The following is a 20,791-nucleotide window of genomic DNA, read 5'->3' as shown; positions in this document are numbered from 1 at the left end:
TCATTCAACGGAGAGAATTCTGTATATGAATTAATTGGAAGTTTTCCATCCACTTTATGTGTCCCTTTTCCATTACAACAATCTTATCAACATAAGATATTTCCTACAAATAAATTGAGATGCATCAATATGTTAATCCTTATATAAGTATACCTTTTATAGAAATACAAAATATACAATACATAAGTTCTGAAAAATATCAGAGAAAATATCATGTTCATCTGAATTTAATAGAAATACTTCACAAAACAACCAATGTAATTATGATAATAAATAATAGTTTTGAAGACAACCACAATAACCTCGAGGGAAGGCAACTTCATCTTCATGTGCCTTGTAGAGGCCACCACTCCAATCCTGTTCAAAGCAGGTCCGAACAAAAGTATATTATAGGCTGACGGAGCATTAACAACAAGGTACCTGATGTTTTCAGTGTGTGAAGTTGTGCCATCTGTGAAGGTCGTCCTCAGCTCTATGTGTCCACACACCTCCACCTGGTCTCCAACGAAACCATACAAACAACCGGTATAAGGCCTCAACTGGTATGAAGACAACTATAACTTGTTGAAGGTCGACCAGAACATCACATCGGCTGAACTTCCCTAGTCCACGAGGACACGATGCACCCTCCTTCCTGTTGTCACCACCGAAATCACCACTGGGTCATTATCATGTGGGACAACGTCCTGGCAGTTGGCCTTGGTGAAGACAAGGTCGACATCGGGAGTATGATCTGCCTCCTGCACCTCTACTGCCATCACCTCTCGTGCGTACTTCTTTCGCTGGAAGGCGGTGCATCCTCCTCCTGAGAACCCTCCAGGGATGGCGTTGATCTCACCCTGAATGGGCACCTCGTGCCCCTGTTCTATTATTGTGGCTGCTACCGCCTGATCCTCCTGCGGCTCTAGGAGGTAATCCTTCAAGAAACCATTTTTCACCAGCTCGTCCAACTGGTGCCCCAGTGACAAGCAATTGCGTATGGGGTGCCCATATGCTTGGTGGAACTCGCACCAAGCGTTCTTGTTGGGCACCAACTTCTTATTGGTCTTTGGGGGCACCTTCAGTCTTGTCACGATGTTGGGAATAACGATCAACTCCTTGAGTTCTACGCAAAAATTGTGCTTGGGGGGGCATTCTCCCCATGTGTGTGCTTCAGTCTGGGGCTTCTCGTAAGGTTGCTGTTTCCCCGAGCCTTTCTTCTTTGTTGTCGCCTCATGCACCCTCATGGGTTGAGGTCGACCTGCTACTCGAGGTCGGACAGGACCGACGAAGCCACATTTCTCTGTGACTCGATCTTCCGCGGCGATATGGGTCATAGCCCGACGTCTGATCTCGCAGAACGTCTTCAGGTAATATCTGAGCAGCGATTCATTGAAGGGCCTTGGTAGCATTCCTTTGGTGAAGGCGTGCACCGTCATGGCCTCATCTGTGGGTTTTAACTTCACCACATGGACTCCAAACCTGTTCAAGAACTTTTTCAAGGACTCTCCCTGGTACTGCTTTATGTCAAAGACATCGTAGGAGATTCGAGGGGGAGCCCTGTTGATGAGGTATTGTTCTTTGAACAGCGTCGCAAACTGGTAGGTAGTGATGTGTCCATCAGGGAGACTGACGAACCACTCCAATGTTGCGCCTGCCAACGTGTTCATCAGCAGCTTGCAATACACAGCGTCAGATCCTCCTGTAAGCTCATCTGGGTGTGGAACGCTGTGAGGTGAGCCTTTGGGTCCTCTACACCTTTGAAGGTGACTTTCGGGCCCAGAGACGTGGTTGGTAACACAGTATCCATAATCGCCTGAGAGAACGACATGGGGCGTGCCCTAGGTGGTATGGGTAGGGCACGCTCATCCACCGCGTGCTCCCCTGCCTGTTGCAAATCCCTACGCAGTTCCACATTGGTTCTGCGCAGCTCTTCGTTGTCTGCCTGTGATGCGACAATCTCAACCCTAGACACTACTACCGTGTCTTGGAGGGCGCGCATGGTCTCCATGAGTTGTTGCATGGTGACGTTGTCCTCTCCAGAGGGCGCAACACCCGAGGACGCAATAGATCCTTGCCTCGTAGTCCTCATATCGTTGGTAAACTCTTAACACGATTGTGACTGAGACCTTGTTTTATCGAGCCTCACGGTGGGCGCCAAATGTTCTCGCCGGTTGACTCGAACGGTTGTCCCTGGCCCTCCTATCTCTGCCTGAGAATCGAACTTCCTTGGTTGAAGAATCTCTCACCTGCAAAGACAAAGGGCGCCTTGACGACCATTTGCACTCCGACGCTCAAGTCAATACTGGGGCAAGGAAACAATAAGTGTATAAAGTAGTTTCAGTCTTAGAAACGGTGTACCTTGCTAGGGTTCTTAGCACCCTTTATATAGGTTGTAACTAGGGTTTACATTTGTTCTATTACTCATGTCTAAGGTTCCTTGGAGAATGTTCCTGCCCCGCTATCACACAATCTTAGTGTAATCTAGCACGTGTGACTTCCCTTTACTGGAGTTCAACGACTAACTGAATGGCCGCATGGGTACCAACTCATGCACCAAACCTCTGAGGCCATCTGTTTTGTGGGTGCCCTAAGTATTCACGTGTCATGCATGCAACTTCCCTTGAAAACTCTAACCCTAATGGGCTTGCACCTCCAAGGACTATTTACTCGTGTCGCGCCTGAATGCGCTATACACACCACATGCATGGATCCCTCGTGTCTCAGGGCTTCCTCTCATATATGATGTTTTAATTGGTAACTAGTATAATTCTGGGGCCCACCTTACTTGGCCCAATATAGTTGTTCAGACCACCAACGTCCGATCTCTCCCTCTGTTGCGAGGTCCGATGTCGATGTCCGAGGATTGGTCGGTACAACACATATATCATCTAGTCACATATCAGGTTGCTCGTGGTCGTCCATTCACATATAGAGTTGTTCGGGAGTGAACCTCCTAATAGCTGAGATTTATATTTCTCCTTCTTATATATGAGAAATGATCATATATCCATGTCTGTTACAATTTAAACAAAATAATTATTGATGTATTCATATGACAATAAACCTAACTTTCATTAATGGTGTTTCTCTCACAATAACAATATGATCACAATAACAATATGATCCGAGAAACTTACTAGTAGAGACATGTCTAAAGGTATGTGTCGATCTTCTTGTTCATCCATAATATTAGCACCGATATGATCATGTACTTGGTCACGATCTCCTCTACGGGCTAATATTGTTGGTCTCTATCTATCATCACATTGTGGTGCTCGATCTCTTTTCCTAGTCATAACTCTGTCCGCAACATTATATTAATAAAAACCAACATAATGCTATATGATCAAATCCAAAAAATTGGTTTTTTTAAATTTACATATTTTGAATTATACAATCTAGAAGGTATTTCTAAATTTGAGAATACCATATAGACTGTACAATCCGAAATGTATCTCAGAAAAAAAAACATTTTGGTTTGTACAATCTGAAAAGTATTTCCAAATTTAAAAATACTTTCTAAATTGTACAATAAAAAATATGGAAAGGTATATGTGTGTAGGGAACTATGGTTATTTATTTTTCTCATTAAGGGTAGAAAGGTATATGTGTGTTCCGAATTTCTAGTGCACTTTTGTGAAGTTATTTTGACATATTCTTTCACTGCTAAGGAAACTTCATTCCTAAGTCGTCCAAATAGAGTTTTTAGTTAATAACCTAGAGAAATTAGGATTTGGTGTGCTACTTGGTAATGCCTTTATGTGTCATCATGCAATTGATTCGATTGTGGAAGATTGAAGAGTTTACTTAGAGGTTGTGAAAGAAACTCTAACCTGGTTGTGAATGACAAAATATTTTGTTATACTCGAGATATTTGTCATAAACTGAAGCTGGCTGAAAATTTGTCAGTTGTGGATTTCAGTCAACAATGGAGGAATTCTTGGTTAATGCATGCATTATTTACTATGGGGAATACTTGGTGATGTTGGAGTGCCCAAATGCTCTAAGATACTGTCATTTCCAATTAAGGGATGCATAGAAGAATGGATAAAACTTGATGAACTATTATCTGGTAGTGCCAATGTAGTGGGTACGATTAAGTGATTGATGAAATTCTAATGAAACTTTCAAGCTGGTGTGTACCTAACATTCATTGACAAGTATCCTTCTGCAGAAAAGGCATGGGAAGTAAAAGGGGTCTTATCTTTGTACTTTTCTTTAGCACAGGTGGCTCAAATGTTTAAAAGAACATTTATGTTCATTGCTGGATTCTCAATCACTTGGTATTTTTTATTTAAAAGCACATTTTTTAAGTTACTGAGTTCACAAGCTTCATGAGTGTGCCAAGGATACAAAATATATCCTGTTCGATACACCTTACAATTATGTGGGGTATGAAGATGTCAGTAATCATGCTATGGCCATCTGAATGAATTATATTTTTTGCCAATCTGCTTACAGCCTACATTATTGTTTATTTTTTATTTTTTGGTTTCTAGCAAAAAGTCTTGACAAACCTTTGGCATCATGGTGGACTTCTTCTATGCAGGTGAAAAACATTTTTTGGTTTGAACCAATTTGTGTTGGTATCTTGATCATCGTTAGGATAATTAGAACAAAAAGTAAGGATGAAATTATTGAAGAAAATCCATTTTTATATTTTAGGTTATCGTTAGGGGTGGCAAAGTGAGTCAATTGATATGATTTTATCATTGATAATAATCTTTTTTTGGATGTTTTTTTAGGATTTTGGACTCGTTTTTTTCACACAAAACTTGATTCATTTTGATTTGATAAGATTGTCATTCTATTCATTGTCATGAGAATCATGTAACATATAGTATGGAATGATTGTTGTGAAGCTTTTTATTTTTTTATAAAGCATTCATGTTTGGCAATGGGTGTGAAGTTTGCTTATAATAATAATGCTTTGAGTCCAATAGCCTCTTTTGTGGCACTGAGAAAAAATATATCAAATTAGTTATCTACCATTCCATTTAGTGTGTGGAAAGATTAACCTATGGAAATATCGGTTAATATTAGTTCATGTATATTGTTCACACATCAATCTATTGTGTATGGAATGATGGTTCTGAAATTTTCTTATGATAATAATGTTTTGGTCTAGTAACATTTATTGTTCTGAGAAAAAATATATTACATTTAATGAAGATGAATATTCCTTGTCTGATGTGGTGTATTACATTTAATGAAGACGAATATTTCTTGTTTGATGTGGTGCATCAAATGGAGCGCACGTAATCGCAATGGAGAAAGGGAGGTTCTGATGAATCCTAATTGCAAATGAAAAAGAGACAATGACTTAAGCATAATAGAAAGAAAAATAGAGAAAAGAAAATACAAAAGAAATTCTTATTTATTTGTGTATTAGAGAATAAAATACATGGTGTATATGTAAGAAATAGACTAAGACCTAGCTAAAACAAAAAAGGAAAGTTGGGTTAAACAAACAAAGCCCAATAACTTAAAATAGAAAAACTAAATATGTTAACATCCCCCTCAAGCTGGAGAGTAGATATTCATCAGGCCCAGCTTGGATTTGAGAGTAGAGAATTGTGCAGAAGCAAGGGGCTTGGTGAATATGTCAGCAACTTGCATGACAGAAGTAATGGGCAGCAGTTTGAGGAGATCAAAGTTATGTTTTTCACGAACTAGGTGACAATCAATTTTGATGTGCTTGGTGCGTTCATGAAGGACTTGATTGGATGCTATTTGAAGGATAAATTTGTTGTCACAGTACAGGGTTGCAGGTTGGGAGAGAGGAAGATGTAAATCCTGAAAGAGGTAAGACAACCATTATAGCTCACATGTGGTGGTGGCAAGGGCTCTATACTCGGCTTCGGAGGAGCTGCGGGAGATAGTTGGTTGCTTCTTTGATTTCCATGACATTAGGGAGTCCTCCTAAGTAGATAGAATATCCAGTGACAAATTTGCGTGTGGTAGGACATGTTGGTTAGTCAAAGTCACTAAAACCACAGAGGTGAAGTGAGCTAGTATGAGAAAAATATAGTCTTTCACCAAGGATGCCCTTGAGGTAATGCAAAAGACGTGAAACAGCTTGTTGATGATGAGTTGTGGGTGCAGATATGAATTGGCTTAAATTGTGGACAACGAAGGCGATGTCTGGTCGCGTGTTGGTTAAGTAGATTAGACGTCCAAGGAGGCTTTTGTATTGGGAAGTTGCATCACCATCTAGAGGGGAGCCTTGGTTCGGAGAGAGACGGGAGGTGTGAGTCATTGGAGTGGCTATAGGTGCAGAGTCAAGCATGTCAGTTTCGTGAAGAAGATCAAGAGTATACTTGCGTTGACTTAAATGAAGACCAGAATTGTTGCGAGCAATTTCTAGTCCCAAAAAGTAAGTGAGATGACCTAAATTTTTTATCTTGAAGTGATGGTGAAGGGATGCAGTAATTCTATTTATTTTCTCCGTGTTATCACCAGTTAAGACTAAATCATCAACATAAACAAGAATAATAGTGAGTTTATCATTATTATATTTAAGAAAAAGAGAGTGATCAACAACAAAAATAGAGTAATTATTTGATAAAAGAAAAGTAGAAAGCTTGGCGTACCATTGGCGACCAGCTTGATGAAGGCCATACAAAGACCGTTGAAGCTTGCAAGCATGATGGGGAGAAGGAAGAGAGAGGCCAGGTGGGGGAGTCATGTATACCTCTTCATGGAGATCACCATGAAAAAAGGCATTATTGACATCAAGTTGTTTTAAAATCCAATTTTTGGTAGTGGCAACGGCAAGGAGAAGGCGGAGGGTAGTGAGTTTAGCAACAGGTGCAAAAGTGTCTAAGAAATCAAGTCCTTCAAGTTGGGTGAACCCTTTAGTAACAACTCTAGCTTTGTGGCACTCAACAGTGCCATCAGAATGGTATTTGATTTTATATACCCATTTACAACCAATAGTTTTCTTTCTGGAGGGAGAGGGATAAGTTGCCAAGTATTGTTAGCAGCAAGAGCTTGAATCTCATCTTGCATGGCAGATTGCCAAGAAGAATGTTTGGAGACTTCGTTATAGGTCTAAGGTTCATGATGAGAATTGATAGAGGAAATAATATTTCTAAAATTAGAAGATAAGGAATTGTAAGACAAGTAATTAAAAATAGGATATCTACTACTTACAATGTTGGTTGTAGTGTGGAAATCTGCAAGATAGACAGGTTGTCGGTGAGGACGAGCTGATCTTCTTGGAAATTGGGGTGAGGTGCTTCCTGGAGGTGCAAGTGGTGATAATTCTGGTGGAGGTGCAATGTTGGATGTAGGAACATAGACACTATTTGTTGGAAGATCAGAGGATAATGAGGCTGGTGGAAGGACAGTATTGGGTGCATGAGTAGAGGCACATGGCTCGGCAGGAGGTGCAATATCAGAAAAAAAAATCAAAAGCAGAATTATATGCGTTAGAAATAGGGAGAGATAAAGTGTTGGGGTCCCTAGGCAAGCCACTGTCCAATTTATATGGAAAGTGGTTTTCATGAAAGATTACATGTCTTGATATCTCTATGTTATGAAACTTTAAATTTAAGATAATATAACCTTTTGTGTTTTGCGGGAAGCCAAGAAAAATACCTTTGATAGATCTATCATCTAATTTTTTTTCCTATGTGTTATAATGGTACTAGCATAACAGAGACAACCAAACACTTTTAAAAAGGAAATGTCATACAGTTTTCCAAACAACTTTTCATGAGGAGTGATGTTATTAAGTAATGGAGTAGGAATAACATTTATAAGAAAACAACATGATTTACAGCAAATTCCCAAAAAATATGAGGAAGATTTGCTTGAAAAAGTAAAGCCCGGGTTACATTTAGTATGTGTTGATTTTTACGTTCTACAATGCCATTTTGTTGTGGTGTTTCAACACAAGATTTTTTTATGTATAATTCTCTTTGAAGCATAAAAATTTGACATAGAAAACTCAACACCATTGTCAGTACAAATCATTTTCATATTAGTTTTGAAATGCTTTTGAACGAAAATAGTGAAGTTAATGATGTGCTGACGCACTTCAGATTTGTTATGCAGCGGAATAACCCAAGTATAACATGAGTAATCATCAACAATAGTCAATAAATAATGAAAATCTTACATAGAAATTATGGAACATGGTCCCCAAATATCAAAGTGTGACTACAAGTGTCACATACATGATGAGTATCAACAGTAATAAAAGAGTATTGTTTGCTTAAGACATGTAATCTTTCAAGTGAAGGGTGTCCTAGTCTATAATGCCACAGTGTTTTGTCCGTGATATTACAATTAATAAAAGGAGCAAAACAATGCAATTTAAAATGGCTAGAAGCAGGCAAGGTAGTGACAAGGTACAAGACAACAATGGCTTTAACTGTACCAATCCTCTCTTGGGTGAGATTGTCCTGTATAATGCAATGGGTTGAAGTGAAATTTAAAGTGCATTTAAGTTGGTGTGTGAGTTTCGAAACAAATATTAAGTTTAATTGAAAATGAGGCACATATAACACATCACACAAATAAAACTTATCAGAAAAACGTACTAAACCAGAATATGTGGCATAAACAGTTTGGCCATTTGGAAGACTAAGACAGGTTTAATTTTAGTATAAGTAGTAAAAACATTCAAATTGTGCCAAACATGATCCGTGGCACCAGAATCAATAATCCAAGATTCTTTTATAGCCGATAGTGAAGAGAGAAACTTACCTGTTGAAGATTGCTCAGTATTAGGGATTTCATCTGCAGAGAAGGTGCCAACTTGATTAATTTGAGTGTGAGGGGCAGGATCCTCAAGGTTTTGCTGACGCAAAATGTTGATCAGGAATTGGCATTGTTGTGATGTAAGTTGTATCCCCTTTACATCCTGTTCTTTAGGAAAAAGCTCATAAAAAGTGTCAGTAGTAATCATATTATTGGCTTAGGATGTCCAATTGGTGAATTTGTAGCTAGGAGGGATCCCATGCGTTTTATAACAGGTGTCGACAGTGTGGCCAAGATGATTACAAAAAGTGTAGACTTTTCTAGTAGAAGAAAACTTTGAGGTTTTAACATTACCAGAAGGAAAACCCACTTTGCGAAAACAAACAACCTCAGTATGACCGTATTTACCACAAAAATTGCATGTAATATTGTGACTACTATTAAGACTATGAAGACTAGGGTTTTCATTAGACATTGCCTAAGAGATTTTGAAACCCAATCAAGATTTTGAAAGAGAACAGAAAAGATAACCAAGAACAACAAAGGGGGAAATAAAGATCAGAGAGAAGTGTAGCAGAGCTCTTCATTGGAAGAGCTCTGATACCATATTACAGTCAATGAAGATGAATATTCCTTGTCTGATGTGGTGCATCAAATGGAGCGCACGTAATCGCAATGGAGAAAGGGAGGTTCTGATGAACTCTAATTGCAAATGAAAAAGAGACAATGACTTAAGCATAAAAGAGAGAAAAACAGAGAATAGAAAATACAAAAGAAATTCGTATTTACTTATGTATTAGAGAATAAAATACATGGTGTATATATAAGAAAAAGACTAAGACCTAGCTGAAACAAATAAGGAAAGTTGGGCAAAACAAACAAATCCAATAAAAACTAAATATGTTAACAAAATATATTGAATTATTGATATACCATCCCATGTAGCGTGTGGTACAAGATTCAACTATGGGCATATCGTTTAATATAGTTCATATATATTGTTCATAACATCAATCTATTGTGTATGGAATGACGGTTGTGAAGTTTCTTACGGTAATAATGATTTGGATCCAGTAGCATTTGTGGCATAATATCAAATTAGTTATATGTAGTGTGTTACAAAATTCAACTATAAAAATATTGATTAATATTAATTCATGTATATTGTTTCACACATCAATCTTATATATTTGATAACTTAGTTCTCATTAGTTTTTCTTCATGTATTTATATAAATATAGGGAATAATATGATACAAAACAAAAAAAGAACAATATTATTTAAGGGAAGTCAAAATACAGTTTTCTATCAAGAAGGATATATATATATATATATATATATATATATATATATAATCACAGTAAACAATTATGATGAAAATTAGTATTAAAGGAAATTAATTGTGATTAGTCTTAGGATATGTAACCCCCTCTAAAAAAAGATATTAGATTTTCTACCACTATCCATGAGTATGGTTATAAATGCAGTTGTGTTTATATTCATGGTTCTAGCTAGAGTTTATTACGGGTTTTTGATCGTGATAGGGGTTTTTTTTTTTTTTATCAAAATGGGATCTGTTTAAATTTTTTTTACAAATTTAGACAAGTCGTGCTAATTTGGCACGACTTCATATGCACAAATCGTCCCAATTAGACACAACTCTGCCACTTCATATTGAAGTCGTGCCAACTTAGCACGACTTCTGTCTTGTCATACTGAAGTCGTGCCAACTTGACACGTTTTCTCACAAATAATTTACTTCTAGTTGAACTTTATATTTTTATTTTATATCTTGTAATGAATCTTACTAGTTTGTTTAGTTCTAATTAATCTCTTCTCATCATTACGTGTTCTGTAAAATCATTACTTCTCAAGCTCTTTATTTTGCAAATTCACAACAATAATTCTCTATTTATTTTCCAAATACAATAAATTTTCATTTATCTATTTATTTTCAAATTCAATAACAATTTTATTCATTTTTTAATTAATCAAATAATCAAGTTATTGTATTACATTGCCATCAAACATGATCCATACACGATTATCCAATTTTTTTTTCCTTAAAACTAACACTCTTAGAAAATTATGTATCAAATTAATTTTTAACATTACATAACTTACTACCCAATATATAAACAATAAAATTTTTAAAAAAAATTATAACATGGCAGAAGTCGTGCCACTTCAGTATGACAAGGAAGAAGTCGTGCCAAGTTGACACGACTTCAGTATGACATGGCAGATTCGTGTCTAATTGGGACGATTTGTGCATATGAAGTCGTGCCGAATCGGCATGACTTGTCTAAATTTGTAATTTTTTTTAAACGGACCCCATTTTGATAAAAAAACAAAAAAAATAACTCCATGATGGTCAAAAACCCATTTATTACACTTGTTAGTAAAAAAAATCTTTATTTCTTTTTATAAAAAAATTAGCCGAAATTCAAGCATTATTATATTTATGTATTCGTATCTTTTAAATATTATTATAATAATATACATTATAAATTTATAATAATTATATTCTTTCAATTAATATATAATAAATTTACAAATATCATCATAAAAATTTAAAGTATTACTTTATTTTATATATATATATATATATATATATATATTACATTATAAGTTTACATAATGATGATAATTTTTTTTATTAAAGTTTCTATAATATTTGTATTAATATTTTATACAATACACTTGTAAAAATGATAATTTGTGATCTTTAGTAAAAATGAAAAATAGCTATATTGCTATAACTTTTTAATAGAATAATTTATTTTTAATAAATAATTACTTTGAAGTTAACATTTCAAAAGTAATAATAAAATTAACTAATTTTAGGATCACCATCTATGAACCTCAGACACTTCTCTTAAATGACGTGTCGGATACTCATATCGGACACCGACACTCATATGACACTTGTAGGACACGTATCCGTGAAGTGTCCAATTCAAAAAGTATTTGTTGGATTTATGATAATTCTAGTACGGTTCTAACACAATTTAAAAAAAAATACATTAATTTTCTAAAAACTCAAACTTATTGTATAAATTTTTATTATGATTATAAAAATAAGAAACAAATCTTTTTGAACCAGTCATGAAAAACATTTTTCTGCTCCAAAAAATAATCTGGAACATACTTTTGCACATAAATCTTTATTGTCAATTTATATAATTCATAATTATATAATATATAGATTCGTATCCCCGTGTCCTACATTTAGATATTATACATATCTTCGTGTCCGTGTCGTATCAGTGTCCGTGTCAGTATCCATGCTACATAGATCACCATCTTATCAAAGCTACAGACAATTTTGACAGGTAGTATCTCCAATGACGACAATTTACTCACATTTGTTTTCTCACGTAGTGTCTGCAACGTCGACGTTAAGTTTAATTGTTGTTAGAGATCCCACATCGACTAGAGATTAGGACATTTCATAGTATATATAAGTGGGTGCAAACCTCATCTTATAAATTGATTTTATGAGGTTGAGTTAGGCTTAAAGTCCATTTTTTAATATGGTATCAGAGTCATTTCAAGTCTATCCTAACACTTGTTTGATGGGTTTATTAGGTCACCTACTATCGGTCCATTATCGGACCACTCATAATATATAGTCTCACACATATAAGTGGGTGCAAACATCAGCTTATAAAGGTTTTTTGACCATGATGGGGTTATTTTTTATTTTTTTTACCAAAATGGGGTCCGTTTAAAAAAAATTACAAATTTAGGCAAGTCGTGCCAATTCGATACGACTTCATATGCAGAAATCGTTCCAATTAGGCACGACTTCTGCCATGTCATACTAAAGTCGTGCCAACTTGGTACGACTTCTACCCTGTCATACTGAAGTCGTGCCAACTTGACACGACTTCTGCCTTGTCATACTGAAGTCGTGCCAACTTGGCACGACTTCTGCCACGTCATAATTTTTTATTTTTTATTTTATTGTTTATATATTGGGTAGTAAGTTATGTAATGTTAAAAATTAATTTCTTCTCATCATTACGTGTTCTGTAAAATCATTACTTCTCAAGCTATTTATTTTGCAAATTCACAACAATAATTCTCTATTTATTTTCTAAATATAATAATTTTTCATTTATCTATTTATTTCCAAATTCAATAATAATTTTCTTCATTTTTTAATTAATCAAATAATCAAGTTATTTTATTACATTACCGTCAAACATGATTCATACACGATTATCCAATTTTTTGTTCCTTAAAACTAACACTCTTAGAAAATTATGTATCAAATTAATTTTTAACATTACATAACTTACTATCCAATATATAAACAATAAAATTTTTTTAAAAAAAATATGACATGGCAGAAGTCATGCCAACTTGGCACGACTTCTGTATGACAAGGCCGAAGTCGTGCCAAGTTGGCACGACTTCAGTATGACATGGCAGAAGTCATGCCTAATTGGAACGATTTCTGCATATGAAGTCGTGCCGAATTGGCACGACTTACCTAAATTTGTAATTTTTTTTAAATGGACCCCATTTTGGTAAAAACCAAAAAAAATAACCCCATCATGGTCAAAAAAACCGCTTATAAACCAGTTTTATGAGATTGAGTTAGACTTAAAACTCATTCTTAATAATTATTTAATTTTATATTCATTTTAGTGTCTTCAAAACCTACGCTATTGTTAAATAATATTTTTTTTTATGTAGATTTAGTCATCACTACCTTATAAATTTGTATTCTATTGAATGTCGTCTCTAATACAACTAAAAGATTAACTTTCATTTATCCATTTATATTGTAACACTAAGTCCACACTAATCTCATATAACATATATCTTTTACTTTTTTTTGTCACTTTTTTGGACGTTGTATTGTCTTCTTTCTTCTTAAATAAGTAAATATAAAGTGGGAAAACCAACGAAACTTTAAGTTGAATTTTACGGATGAAAAAAATAGATTGAATACAAAACTTTACTATAAGTAATCCATCATATTCTGACCATTCACAAACCTACCTATAATATACTGAAAAAAGAAGATTAAAAAAAACAAAAGTTGTCTAAAATTACTGAAAGACATGCTTCCAACCTCATTCTCCCTGTCACTATTATAGTGGTTATAGACAGTTATAGATATATAATAGAAATAATTCTTTTAAAATTAAAAATTTAAATTCAAACAAAAGAGCAAGGTAATAACATTATCAAAAATTATTTCCAAGTTTATGAAAAATTTTCATTTCTAAGATCATTAGACTCAATATTACAAAAATAAAACTTTTAAAAATTAAGGTTTAGGAATATCGCATAGAAGTTAAACAATTATTAGTATTTATTATGTTTCATCCACCATAAACATCAATCGTTCCTATTTCAAACTAATTTAATTTCTTAAAAGTTTAGTTCTTTTAAAATTTTAAAATTATTTTTATTCCGCATTTAAAAATATTTAAATAGATATGTATTTATTATAATTTTATATTTTATTTATTTAATAAATAAATACATAAGAAAAAAATATGTTAAAATATTTATTTATGTCATAATTATTCCGTTGTTAAATTATTTTCCAAAGATTTGAATTGAATATTTTTATAAGTCTGGTTAGTAATAAAATTTAATTAGAAATTAGTTGTATGTCGTGTAAAGAAAATGATGAATGAAAATAATTTAAATATATATAAGATAGAAACATTTTCTTTCAGTTTCATCTAGAGTTCCAACATACAATTTTAATAATTTAAAGTACAAAATATATTAAATAAATTAAAATTTATAACACAATAAACATAATTATATTAAAGCAATTACATCAATTGTTTCATTGTCTGGACTTACAAATCACTAATTTTGATTTGTAATTAATATAAAACTAAAAAAAATGAATATAATAATAAAAAAAAGAAAAAAAATAATAAGATGAGAAATTCCTGTAACAAACTCTAAGAAAATATCTATATTCCAATATCTTCCATCTTCCCTGCAACCACGTCGTATTTCAATGTCAGAACAAATCCATCCTCCCCCGTCGCCCACGTCAACAATAACATCAAGATATTCTACAGAACTTATGGTGGCGGTCCAATCAAAGTGTTCATTGTCATAGGTTCCTCGCTCCCTTTTTTTCTTAATTTCTTTATAAATTTGTTCTTGAACGGAAAAGAAATTTGTGACAAGATCCATGTAGCGCATTTGATAATCGTGGGGTATCGAAACTCGTGCAAAAATCTGAATGCTCGTGAGTTTTTGTATTCAAGTAATTCTGTTTCTCTATCTTCTTCCTCTTTCGCCTCCACTTGTTGTGAAAATGAAAAACAGAGTAAAATAAATAAAAATGAGGAGCATTAACAATTAAACAATGAGAATTTATACAACATGCATTGATTGATTAGAACAAAATAAACAATGATGACATTGGTTCAATAAAAAATACCTTTAGATTGACGGAGAAATGAAAAAACTAACTAACTTTTTGGAAAAAAACTAACTAACTTTTTTGTGGTTTACATTCATGTTTCTTTTCTCTCCTCAAGTTCTTTTTCTTTTTTGTTCTTTTTTCTCAGTTTCTCTTTCTCACACATCTCTCAAACTTTTCTTTTGTATGGTCCCTTTTTGTCGATTTAATTTGACTCATTCTTTTCAAATAATAAATGTAGTACATGTCTCTCAAATATAATAGAAAAAAAGTTATATATCTGTATTTTATTTTTTTAATATGTGTATTTATATTTATTAAAATAATTTATAAATTTATATTATGATATTTTAATTTATTATGAATTTATGAGTATTCGTACTTTTTTAAATATTAATATGTATCTATCATAATAAATTTAATGATGAGAATATATAAAAATATATAATTTTTGTTATCATAGCACTTCCAACTGTATGATTCAATTAATAGATATTAGTCATAATTATTTTAATTAATTTTATTAGTCATGAAAGTAATAAACATTTGTTTTCAAAAGTAATTTTGAAACATGGTAAAAAATATAAATATGTATATAGTTTCTAATGGTAAGATTAGTAATTTATCTATTAAATTGAATTTGTAAATTTGAAATAATTATAAAAAAAGCATACTATGTTTTTTTTAATTTATTTTTTATAGTTATAAAATTAAAAGATCAAATACAAATTGAATTGTAAAATATTATTTATAGTTTTATTAATAAATTGACTGCATATTATATAAAATTAATTATATTGTCTAAACATTAATTCTGAAATATATGTTGTCAAAGCATTAATTTCAGTGTAAAGTTTAATCTTTATTTTACTTTGTCTAAAAAGTTATTAGGGTGATTTATTTTGATAAAGATGTGACAACACATAAAATAAAATTAGATTAATCCAACTTTTTTATTTAGATAGAAAAATGGGAAAAAATATAAATTAATTATACGTATATATTGTTGTAAAAAAAAAAAAATTCATTATCATAATTTATAGACGTGATTGTTAATCAATTCTTAATTCGTAACTAATTATAAGTGACTGTCAGTATACTTATGTGAAAATGCGATAATAACCAAAAGAATGCTAGAGCTGCGTTGATCTTGATTAGAAATTCCTACATTTATTCAATATTTTTGTTAAACGTTTAAAATAAAAGAATGGCAAAATATATACGAATATAAACATAAATTATATACATATAATAATTTATAATTATTTTAAAAACATATTCTATCATTAATATAAGAATAAAATTAAAAAATAAACGTATAAAAAGTAATTAAGAGAAAGATCATATATAGATTATTGAAATAAAAGTATATTATTAAATATAATATTTTATTGGAAAAAATTGTTTGAATTTAAACAAATTAGTTATTTAAAGGATAAAATTATAAAAAAACTAGTTTTTTTTTAATTCAAATTTCTCTTAATTTTTTAAATTCAAATTTTAGTTTAAAATAAATTATTATTAAGTTTATTTTATTTTAATATTATAAAAGATAAAATATGAATACGATATAAAATGATTTTTTTATTGAAAGTGACTATATAAATAAATATTTTTTTAATAATTTATTCGAAAGAATTATTTAAATTTAAAGGATAAAATGGTAAAATGTTAGACTATTCACAATTTTTTCATTTACACAATATTTGGTTCTAGGGTGACAATGTAGCAAAGACGGATGAGAGTTGTCACCCCCATGAAAAAGTGGAGGGTTTAGCTAGTTCTCTTGAAGATAAAAGAGAGTATGTTAAGAAGAAAGCCACATCACACACCATAAAATACCATGCTACCTTTGCTTCACTTTTTTGAAACAGAATTTACTTCAGGAGCAACTCCACTTCCATGTCATGCACAAGACAAGAGCATCAATAACACCACTGTATAAGCATGCCATGCACAACAACATGGTATTCCATTTCAAGATTTTTCAGAGTACCTAATCGATTATGCATGAAAAAACATATAGGACTTAATCGATTATGTCTTAAACAATAGTTTATAATCAATTAATCATACATCAAAATCGATTAGCCTCTATTTTTAGGAGGATAATGGATTATGTGGTGTGTGTTAAAATAGACATAGTCAATTATACTATTTAGATATTCAACATAATCGATTAGGTTATTTTTTTAAAGGAAGATATAACCAATTAGGCTCCTAAAAACAGTGAATAATCAATTATGTTGTATTTTTAAGACAAAACATAATCGGTTATGTTAATTTTTTTTCTAGATTTTCTAATTTTTTTTATGATTTTTCCTTTGATTTTTTTACGTGTTTTTTTTTGTTTTTGTTCTAATTTAATATTTTGTTTGTATTTTTTTAGAAATATTAAAAAAATTCTTATTTATCAGAATTAATAAAATACATTATTTGAAATTATAGGTTCTTATTTTTGTAATTTTATTTATATTATATTATTCAGAAATCAATTATATATTATAGTAATTTAGATTTTGATTTATTAATAAGAATAGAAAATTCAATTAAATATTTAAATTTTAAAAATATAAATAATAGAACAATTATATATTATAACTGGGTTATGTAAAGGACATTCCCAACAGGAAATGCAATGGTTGTTAAACATGCTGAGTTGGAACATGGTCCCCAAATATCAAAGTGTGCAAGATAAAAAATAGCATAGGTAACAGTATTACTTAAAGTGAGAGGAAGTTTTCTCTACTTTGCACGACTACAAGTGTCACATACATGATGAGTATCAATAGTAATAAAAGAGTATTGTTTGCTTAAGACATGTAATCTTTCAAGTGAAGGGTGTCCTAGTCTATAATGTCACAGTGTTTTGTCCGTGATATTACAATTAATAAAAGGAGCAAAACAATGCAATTTAAAATGGCTAGAAGTAGGCAAGGTAGTGACAAGGTATAAGACAACAATGGCTTTAACTGTACCAATCCTCTCTTGGGTGAGATTGTCCTATATAATGCAATGGGTTGAAGTGAAATTTAAAGTGCATTTAAGTTGGTGTGTGAGTTTAGAAATGAATATTAAGTTTAATTGAAAATGAGGCACATATAACACATCAGACAAATAAAACTTTTCAGAAAAACGTACTAATCCAGAATATGTGGCATAAACAGTTTGGTCATTTGGAAGACTAAGACAAGTTTAATTTTAGTAAAAGTAGTAAAAACGTTCAAATTGTGGCAAACATAATCCGTGGCACCAGAATCAATAATCCAAGATTCTTTTATAGCCGATAGTGAAGAGAGAAACTTACCTGTTGAAGATTGCTCAGTATTGGGGATTTCATCTGCAGAGAAGGTGCCAACTTGATTAATTTGAGTGTGAGGGGCAGGATCCTTAAGGTTTTGCTGACGCAAAATGTTGATCAGGAATTGGCATTGTTGTGATGTAAGTTGAATCCCCTTTACATCCTGTTCTTTAGGAAAAAGCTCATAAAAAGTGTCAGTAGTAATCATATTATTGGCTTAGGATGTCCAATTGGTGAATTTGTAGCCAGGAGGGAACCCATGCTTTTTATAACAGGTGTCGACAGTGTGGCCAAGACGATTACAAAAAGTGCAGACTTTTCTAGTAGAAGAAAACTTTGAGGTTTTAACATTACTAGAAGGAAAACCAACTTTGCGAAAACAAACAACCTCAGTATGACCGTATTTACCACAAAAATTGCATGTAATATTGTGACTACTATTAAGACTATGAAGACTAGGGTTTTCATTAGACATTGCCTAAGAGATTTTGAAACCCAATCAAGATTTTGAAAGAGAACAGAAAAGATAACCAAGAACAACAAAGCGGGAAATAAAGATTAGAGAGAAGTGCAGCATAGCTCTTCATTGGAAGAGCTCTGTACCATATTACAGTCAATGAAGATGAGTATTCCTTGTCTGATGTGGTGCATCAAATGGAGCGCACGTAATCGCAATGGAGAAAGGGAGGTTCTGATGAACTCTAATTGCAAATGAAAAAGAGACAATGACTTAAACATAAAAGAGAGAAAAACAGAGAAAAGAAAATACAAAAGAAATTCTTATTTACTTATGTATTACAGAATAAAATACATGGTGTATATATAAGAAAAAGTCTAAGACCTAGCTGAAACAAATAAGGAAAGTTGGGCAAAACAAACAAATCCAATAACTTAAAACAGAAAAACTAAATATGTTAACAAAATATATTGAATTATTGATATACCATCCCATGTAGCGTGTGGTACAAGATTCAACTATGGGCATATCGTTTAATATAGTTCATATATATTGTTCATAACATCAATCTATTGTGTATGGAATGACGGTTGTGAAGTTTCTTAGGGTAATAATGCTTTGGGTCCAGTAGCATTTGTGGCATTGAGAAAAAATATATTGAATTACTTATGTACCATCCTATGTAGTGTGTTATACAAGATTCAATTATGAAAATATCAGTTAATATTAGTTCATGTAAATTGTTTCACACATCAATCTTGTGTATGGAATGACGGTTGTGAAGTTTGTTTATGATAATAATGTTTTCGGTCCAACAACATTTGTGGCACTGAGAAAAATATATTGAACTAGTTATGTACCATCCCAAGTATCATTTATGGCACTAAGAAAAATTATATTGATTTAGTTATGTATAATCTCATGTAGTGTGTGGTACAAGATTCAACTATGAAAAAATCAGTTAATATTAGTACATGTATATTATTTCACACATCAATCTATTGTGTATGGAATGACGATTGTGAAGTTTGCTTATGATAATAATGTTTTTGATCCAGTAACATATGTGACACTGAAAAAATATATATCAAATTAGTTATATGTAGTGTGTTACAAAATTCAACTATAAAAATATTAATTAATATTAATTCAATCTTACATATTTGATAACTAAGTTCTCATTAGTTTTTCTTCATGTATTTATATAAATAGAGGAAATAATATGATACAAAACAAAAAAGAACAATATTATTAAAGGGAAGTCAAATTATAGTTTTCTATCAAGAAGGATATATATATAGGGTGAGGGAGAGTGGAAGTGTAAAGAAAGTGTGAAGAAAGTGTGAAGAAAGTTGAGGTTGTTTGGATTGGGGTATGCTAGAGTAGATGTATGAGGAAAGTTTATTGAAATTTGTGAGTGATGTGATGGTTGTAAGAATATTATAAATTATTTTGAATAGTAAAATTTGTAAGATTACAAATTTACCCTTGTATATAAAAAAAGAATAAATAATGATTAATCATTTTTCATATTTTAGTTAATTAAAATAATTTTAAGTTTCATTTATAAATTAAAAAATGTAAAATTGAAAGAAATCATGAATTATAATTTTAAATTTAAGTATCATTTAATTTTAATAATGATTTTCATTGTTATGAATAACAAAATGAATATATTTTAAAAAGAAAATAGATATTTAGAATGAATATTAAGTAGTTGTCAAATTGTCACTGAAAAAATATTTTAAAAAAAAATCAAAAAATCATAAATCTGGAAAACTATGAACATAATCGAGTATCACTTCCCTTCAAAAAGCCACATAATCGATTATCCACAGACATAATCGATTATGCTTGTAGTTCAAAAACTAACATAATTGATTATGCATAATACATAATCGATTATGGTCAAAATAACACACGTCCT

General features: G+C 31.9%; 1 protein-coding gene across 1 annotated transcript; it reads right to left on the bottom strand.

Annotated features, from left to right (window-relative positions):
* Positions 1-602: 602 nt before the first annotated feature.
* On the bottom strand, positions 603-1,649 carry LOC137817957 (uncharacterized). The gene has a single exon (XM_068621181.1). The coding sequence runs from the start codon at positions 1,647-1,649 to the stop codon at positions 603-605; it is 1,047 nt and encodes a 348-aa protein (XP_068477282.1).
* Between the last annotated feature and the right edge of the window lie 19,142 nt (positions 1,650-20,791).

Source organism: Phaseolus vulgaris, chromosome 10 (genome assembly GCF_000499845.2).
Source record: "Phaseolus vulgaris cultivar G19833 chromosome 10, P. vulgaris v2.0, whole genome shotgun sequence".
NCBI classification, from domain to species: Eukaryota; Viridiplantae; Streptophyta; class Magnoliopsida; order Fabales; family Fabaceae; genus Phaseolus; species Phaseolus vulgaris.
Note: the sequence above shows the minus strand (reverse complement) of the source record. Positions and strands in the feature narration are given on the sequence as shown.